This window comes from Triturus cristatus, chromosome 6 (assembly GCF_964204655.1).
Source record: "Triturus cristatus chromosome 6, aTriCri1.1, whole genome shotgun sequence".
Classification (NCBI taxonomy): domain Eukaryota; kingdom Metazoa; phylum Chordata; class Amphibia; order Caudata; family Salamandridae; genus Triturus; species Triturus cristatus.
Genome location: NC_140589.1, coordinates 1,438,006,688 through 1,438,015,049, shown reverse-complemented (window position 1 = coordinate 1,438,015,049; position 8,362 = coordinate 1,438,006,688). Strand labels below are relative to the sequence as shown.

General features: G+C 47.5%; 1 protein-coding gene across 1 annotated transcript; it reads right to left on the bottom strand.

Annotated features, from left to right (window-relative positions):
* Positions 1-6,008: 6,008 nt before the first annotated feature.
* OLIG3 (oligodendrocyte transcription factor 3) lies at positions 6,009-8,109 on the bottom strand. Its single transcript, XM_085609353.1, has one exon. It carries the CDS (start codon positions 7,978-7,980, stop codon positions 7,255-7,257), a length of 726 nt encoding a protein of 241 aa, XP_085465479.1. The 5' UTR covers positions 7,981-8,109; the 3' UTR covers positions 6,009-7,254.
* Positions 8,110-8,362: the final 253 nt, after the last annotated feature.

Sequence of the window (8,362 nt, the reverse complement as noted above, 5' to 3'; positions counted from 1 at the left end):
GAGGAGGCACCCCTATGATGAAGCATGACACCATTGGTGTTTGAGGGGAGTTGTCCTTTAAAAAGGATATTCCCTTCATTTTTATCTTATCTCAAGAAATAGTGTCCCTTCCGTGAACATCTCTATCTGACTGACATAGCTTGGACCCATGGGTTTCTTTGTGTGTTTCATGTTAATAGTGGGGAGTGTACCCACGCTGCTCCAAAAACCTCCTCTAGGCCCCCCTTTTGTGCTTGACTCTTTTTCCTTTGTCAGATACTTACCATCACAAATGCAACTTTAACAGACGTGAAAATAGATCTAACCTCATACTGACTGCACTTAGCCGTCTTAATATGGCACTTTCTTATTTAATTCCAAGATTAAGTTGCCAAAACGTTTATTGTAATGCCCTATTACTCATGTTCAGGTGCCATAAGTAGCAAATTTACAGGATCTAACTTTAAAGAAGTGTGCAATCTTCCTAATCTGCACTGTAGCATGAGGAACGTTGTCTTTATTTATTGAATTACTTTAAAGACTAGTGGGTATTTCTGTTTCTCTTTAACAATCAGGGTAGCACTGTGATGGAACCACTTTCTCTAGAAATCACTAAAAGGTGCAACTCAGACGTCTCACAATGTATTTCTTAGTTAACAGAATTCTATAAAGTAACAAAGTACATTGCTTTATTGAAAACTACCCTGTATAGTAGCATTGCGGTAAATGTCGTACTATTTAAATACCACAAAAAACTTGTCAATGGCCTTTGCATTAAAACCGACCTCGCAGCAAGTAGCTCAGAAACGATGCTGTAAAAAAATTAAAATAAAAATAAAAACATTTTCTGGTAATCATCTCTGCTCACCTCACCTCAGCAATAGGACATTTAATGACAGTTACGTCCTGTTCAAAGAGTAGCACTTATGGAATATGTCTTTACACTTTTGTTGTTGCTTTTTGCACCCTATTTACTCTATTGCACTGTTAGCTACTACCACTGTTAATGCTGTTAATAGCATGATGTTTTCAATGTCAACCACTCCACGAGTACATTTATGTATCGACCGTGCATGTGTCCATGCTGATATATATCTGCCCCTCCATGTGCGAGAGAGAGAGAGAGAGTGAGTGTGTGTGTTCTCAGAATCCATGCGAATGTGTGCATGTGCATTTTCAGTTAGTATCTCCAAAGACAACATACACCGCCAAGAGAACACACAATACGTACTTAAGCAAGCGAACCCACTTCGCCAATGCTTCTTTTTTTTTGTTCCTGCGCCACTTCATTGTCTTCTTACTCTCGTTGTTTAAATCCAAATTAAGCTTCTTGGCTGATGGGTTTCTAAAGTGCTTTCCACGGTTTTCTTTTTATTATTATTGGGTTTGTCTTCACCTACCCGTCGAATTGTGACACTAAATTCATCTGCGTTTTTAGCACGATTGTTTTCTGTATCAGATGAAAATACCGGAAACGCAAACTCTGCATTATTCGTTGCTTTTTGCACTTGTTTTAATTTCCACCCTGTACTCTTCTATCCCTCACACGTTTCCCATCATCCCTTTATTTTCCACCTACAACTTTCTCTCGGGTTCTTTCCCAATCACTTTATTTATTATTATCATTTTTTGGGAGGGTGGGGTCAGTTTTATATAGCGCGAACTCGACCCCAAGGTATTGAAGCACTTTTCATGAGCACCGATGCATTGCAGAATGACACATTCAGTTTTGGTAGGCACCCCCTACACGCCCTCTCTTTTATCTTCCACACTACTCTTTCGGTGTGCTGTGCCCTTCACTGCAGAGGGATCCCAAGAGGCCTTCTGAGTTCAGTCTCCGCGTGAGGAGAGGAGGCCCGCGCCATCCTGGCCAGAGAGAGCCGGCAAAGTCTGATCGGACCCAGCGGTGCGCAACGTTGACGAGACAATTTGATAAGAGAGTGCTGGGAGAGTCTATCAGACGAAGTGTTGCGAGAGTCTCGCGAGAGAAATCTGATGAGTGCTGTTTGAGTCTGATCAGAGAGCTGTGTGAGGGCGCTCAGAAGGAGTCGGTGAGCGAGTGCTCGGAAAGTCTGATTAGGTAGAGTCTGATAAGAGAGTGCCACGAGAATCCGCTCAGAGGGTGTCTGATAGGAGCGCTGCCAGGGTCTGATCAGAAAGAGCTGGTGACAGAGTGCTGAGGGAGTCTGCTCAGAGAATACTAAAAGAAGTACTGCGAGCGTCTGAATGGAGAGAGACTCTCACCCGAGAGTGTCATGATAATTCATTCAGACAGATGCGAGAGTCTCATCAGATAATGCTACGAGAGCCACACCAGAGTCTCCGTAGATAAAGTGCTGAGACAGTCTGATTAGAGACAATCTGATAAGAAAGTGTTGCGAGAGCTTGTGTACAAAATGTCGCGAGAATCTGATAAAAAAGAGTTTGATGTGAGAGTTCGATCAGAGAGTGTCAGGTGAGACTGCCTGTTTGGAAAGAGTTTGAAAAGAGTGCGGCGAGAGTCCGATCAGAGAGTGAAATGGTAGTCTAACCAGCATGCTGCGAGATTCTGATAAAAGGGTGTCTGATCAGAGGAGTGCTGCGACAGTCCACTCAGAGAGTGTCAGGAGAGAGTTTCTGATAAAATAGTCTGATCAGAGTGCTACGAGAGTCCGCTCAGAGTGTCTGGTGAGAGTACAGCAGGAACCTGATCAAAGAGAGTGTGGAGGCAGGGTACTGAGGGGATCTGATTAGAGAAAGATACGAGAGTTCTGCGAGCGTCAGGTTAGAGGGGGTCTTAAAAGAGTGCTGAGAGGGTGCGATCAGACAGTGACATGGTAGTCTAACCAGAGTGCTGCGAGATTCTGATAAAAGAGAGTCTGATCAAAGTGCTGCGACAGTCCACTCAGAGTGTCTGATGAGAGTGCTGCCAGATTCTGATAATCGACAGTCTGATAAGAGTGCTGCGAGAGGGTGGTCAGAGAGTGCTTTGAGGGCCTTATCTGATGGAGTCTGATTAGAGGACTTGTAGTAAAAGTCGGAAGAGAGGGCGCTCGTTCATTAGACAGGAGGGTGGAGTGAAAGTCGAGGAAGGAGTGGCGCGGTACCCTCACCAGAGTCTTCCTAGAGCGACACCAGGGGCTGTGGTGAACGTGTGACATCAGACCCTGACTTGTGAGCTGTATCATAGACTGCTAGCACCTGCTTCGAAGGAGCTCTCTGGGACATGATCACAAGGGCCCTCTGGGGTACATAAAGCACCCTTTGTGAATGAACCCCAAAACATATGAAATGGGAATGTACCGGGAACCGTCCTATACAACAATAGAACTAGAAAGGACTGTGCCCTCCTGGCACTTTTACTAATAAGGAGGTGAACCTTTCGGCTGATGCACAAGAGGCTACACGGTACCTACTAGAGCACTCTTGGCGTCTATTCCCCATACTCGTAGATGCTTCTTTCATTCAGACCTCATTGAGTGGCAGGTGGTGCCCTGGGCACGCGAATGTCACGCAGGCTGGCCTCGCTCTTCTGTCGTCTCTATAATGACGAAACCTGATTAAAAAAACAATTAGGACTACACCTGCAAACTTATGGCAATACACAACCCTTCCCCCTTCATGCTGTTCCTCGTTAGTTTGCCTTTTGGCGCGGTTTGTCCGTGTTTTTCGGAGGCGCGGGCTCCTTCCTTTGGGCTGCCCCGTTTTGGTCTCAGGGGCTGTTGGGCGCCGGACGTCTCTCACTGGTTCACGGGTGAATAGGTCGGGCCTGCCTGCCGCGACTATCTTTGTCTTTTCCTCCCAGGCCGCTGAGGCCGGTATTTCTGATTTGCCTTCGCAGTTACACACACGCGGCTCCGCCTATGGGGAGTATCACCGGGCCTGCCTGGGAGTGCTTCTCACGCCTGGCGCGGGAGTAGGCGAGGAAGAGCAGCACTCGTATTACTTCTGTGATTTTTGTCTCTTTACCCCGCCCTCTTTGGTCCTTGGATTATTATATGTGCGGCAGAGTTTAAAATATCAAATTATTAACTCCTTGCTTGCGGTACGGCTACGTAATAGCAGTAATGACGTCTGTGCATGAATTGTAAGGTTTTTAGAAATGATACTCGATAAATTGTCAAAAAACTATTTGACATTTCTATACAGAGGTCTCATCCACGTATTGGTATCACAACAGTGAATTAATTATGCTTCAAAGTTTTTGTAATAACTGTCCTGCGTGATCAGGTAAGTAAAGTATTTTTTTTCATTTTTAAATGAAAATGGATGTAACTGTAATGCAAAATGATCTCATTATATAGAATGCGTAAACATTACGTAAAGTCGCTTTCATTGGTGTTCCTTTGTTTTGGATGTGCACACTCCTCCCGTCTCCACGTGATGGTACCGGCTGTACTATTATCTCCCAGGGGTAGAGCATAAACCAACCAATTCTAAAGGGGTATTTAGCGGCGTAGTTCGCAATGGCTCAGCAGGTACAGTAGCGCCTGGACACAGTGGTCTGAATGCCCCCAATTTTATAGTTTTTCAAAATTATTATTGCAAACTGAGGCGTAAGGCCCCACTTCCTTGCTTGCATTAGTGTCCGTAGCTCTCACGCTTGCTCACCACTAGACGCAGGGTGCTCCTTGCGGCCGGCGTGAACAGTCACGTGCAAGGATTGCTCACTTAAGCAAATCAAACTTACTTCATGTTCTACTCTGGACTGTGACATCTAATGGCAAATGGCGCGAATGCGCTGCCAAAAAGAAGGATGTTTACAGTGCAGAGGTGACCACCGTTTCCGGTCACTTTTAGTGAGAGGCACAATAGTGAAGCCTCGCTGGAGCGCGGTCTGTAGTGACCATCAGGACGGACAAAGCATCGCAGACCCCGGGGCAGAACCCGCCCTTATTCCGGAAGCAGTTTTCCCTTTCTTTAACTGAGTCGCACTATCACCAACCTATGTCCCCCAAAAAAGTATGTTTCTGTAGTATTTCCTGTGTTGATAATTTAAGCGCCAATGACTGGGTAACATGTATGGCCTCAACACCTCGGCAGCAACCGATACATGAATATATGTGTGGACATACTATTAAGTCCACTGACGTACAACTTTATATGCATATTTTATTACATATGCAATTCTGCAGACTGCATATATTGTGATATAGAATGTATTGCCATAATTGAGTTGGGGGGGGGGGGGGTAACAAGTAACATTAACTTTGGCCTTCGCACTGTAATACAAATGTAAATTAAATTTTATTCGTATATTTGTTTCCAAAAATGTGATTTATGGTGCCATATTTATTTCACTGGCATGAAATAAGTACTCTTATTGCTCATGCATACACATGTCGTGCGCTTGTGCATATAGCTGAGAATAAACTTAATTGTTATGCAGTTTAATTTAGCGCAAATTAGATCCGAATGTATTGGAGCGCTTTTCATGAACATCGGTTACATTACACGCGGTCAGATTCGTTTTTTAGTTTTTTTTAGGTAAAAGGAGATTGGGTGATTTGCCCAGAATCACAGAATGTTGAGCCAAACGCAGAGATTGGAACCTTGCTCCAAAGTGGCAGTTCTGGCTTTAAACGTCACCCCCCTCCCCGCGCTATCAACAACGAATGTGAGAGAATCAGGAAGCCACAATGCTACATAATGATGACAGCATCTTTAAAAATCCCGCTGTTTACCATTGTAAAAAGTCGGGCCACCATTATTTCCACTCGCGGGAGGTACCCTGTTGGTTGTGGTGCACGAGAGGGAGGTGTGCACGACTCACTAATGAAAAAACAAGATAATAATTTGATGCCTCTCTAAAGTGATGCTGGACACCTCTCACTCTGAGGACCTGTGGACGGATCACTGCGCGTTATTGGGGTACAGCCGCAGAATGCCTTCAATAAAACAAGCACTGAGACATTCCCACAAACCACATATTACTCGTACGCGCATACATTATATATAGAATGCTGTAGCAAGACGGACAGACAGATGTACATTCCCCACACAGATAGTCATTGAATCGTTAGTTTAAAGCAAACACAGATACGATCATATAGTTGTAGGTTTCTTTTATTAAAATGTCATCCAGAAACACTGGCCAATAATAAATATATCGATAGTTTATCAAGAATATATAAAAAATAAGGACAATTGTTGTCTTCCAGGTCTAACAACAAAATATTTCAAGCAAATGCCCAGGAAACAAAACAGTAAAAAACACAAAATGAACATAAGTTGTCAAGACTGTGAACAAATCTGGTAAGAACCATTTTCCTGAAAAATCAGGAAAATCGTCGAAAAGAACAAAGTGGCCCTGTCACGAGGACAGCAACCCAGCTGTGGGAATGGATCACGCTGCACTTGTTCCTTTCCCTTTCACTTTTCCACAAATGAAGCACCCAGACGTGTGATGGTGTGAGAGAATTCACTAATAAATCCTTGTTACAAGGAATCCGACATAAGCCGGTAAAATGTGCTAACAAGACTCGGTCATTAGCATGCATGCATTCCTGGGGTGACAGTACATTCCCTATCAAGAAACAAAAATCACCAGGAGAAAGTTATACATCAGAACACGGAAGCGCCACCCAGTGTAAACTGTCCAAGCCCTCCCGCCATGGATTGTAACACCCACTGTAAAATGATATGTACATCTTCGTTTTATAAATAACAGGCTTGCTTTGACTGTACAGTAACAACAGCTTTAGATCAGACCAAGTCTCCATCGAAAAGGAAGTAGCTGTTTCGTAACTTGAGTCGTTTCGAAATAGTCTCTAATGCACGTTGCTTGCTGGCTCTATATGGTGACTGAAATCACGAAAATCGATTTTAACAGTGAGACGTTATTGTTTGCACAGTCGGTTTGACAATAATACATATGGGGCATATTGTCTAGGAACCACGTGGTCTATTTTGGAGGCAGGGGCCAGGAAAATGTCATGAGCCTGTTACTTCTCTTGCACACATTGTGCAGTCAGAGTGCGCTGTCTCTCTGTGCCCAAGTTCCTTTATCTGTTAAAAATAATGGTAGCGCCCAGACAAGTCCAGTTGTAAGCGCTGTATTTTATCTGAACATTTGCAAAACCTGGCACTGTCTCAGGTCATTTACTTGCTTTTTGTAAACAATTGTTATTTGGGGGGAGGAGCTCAGACATCAGAGCCGGGAGTTGTAAATAGTAGAAGCATGCATGCAGACAGGACTACTTGTATACGTCCTGTTGGTGCCACCGAAATTGTACACACGCACATTAACACACATAATAAGTTCAGGAACAAATTGTCAGTAGTCTTTCGTCTGGATCACTTGAGCAGCTCCTTGGCCTCGGCCGACAGTCTGCTCATGGCCGCCGTGTGCAGGCTGGGCAGGTGCGGCGGGCCCTGGCAGGCCGGGCAGGGGCAGGGCAGGCCGGGCCAGTGCGGGAAGCCGCCCAGCGGCAGCGGCGGAGGAGGCGGCGGGGGTGGGCTCTTGAGCAGGGAGGGCCGCAGGGCGCCTAGGCCAGGCAGGGAGCCCGGGCCCGAGCCGGCTCCACCCAGCAGCGGGTGCGCGCCCGGAGGCGCCCCGGGCCCGCAGTGGAAGGCCGAGTGGTGGCCCCCACCGCCGCCGCCGTAGACCTCGGCCAGGAGGCGCTTCATCTCGTCCAGGGATCCGGAGAGCATGAGGATGTAGTTGCGCGCCAGCAGCAGCGTGGCGATCTTGGAGAGCTTGCGCACCGAGGGCCCGTGCGCGTAGGGCATGACCTCGCGCAGGCCGTCCATGGCCAGGTTCAGGTCGTGCATGCGCTTGCGCTCGCGCCCGTTGATCTTGAGCCTCAGCTGCTGCAGGTCCTGCTCGGAGAGCGGCTTCTTCAGCTTGTACTTGGAGCCGCCGTCGCTCGAGTCTTTGGAGCCGCGGCGCGCCAGGGCCATGTGGTGCAGCTGCAGCTCGCCCTGCGACGACGACACGGCGCCCAGGCGGCGCTGCAGGTACAGCTCGTCCATGTCCGGCGACGAGGCCCGGCTGGAGCCACAGCTAGAGTCCGAGTTCATGGCACTGAGGAGGTGGCGGAGGAGGAGGATGCGCGGAGCCGGGCTGCGGGGTCACACAGGAGCGCGGAGCTGTGCTACGGTCCCGTCTGCTGTCAGGGCCTCGGTCCGTGCCCAACAATCTGCGCGGCATATGCTGCGTCTACGGCAGCCTCCGCCGAGAGGGGCTTTTATAGGTAGGGGTACAAAGGGAGCCTCCCATCCCGCGCGGTGTTTGGGGCGGCGCTGCTGTCACTGCCCCATTTAGTGAGGATTGCTATTCTCTCAGCCATTGTAGGGGCGCCCCAGGACGCCGGGGCAGAGAGGGAGGGGGGCTGGTGAGTGACAGCCGTACCCCTCCCCGAGCCCCGCCTGCGAGGGGAGAGGAGAAAGTGTGCGCCGTCCC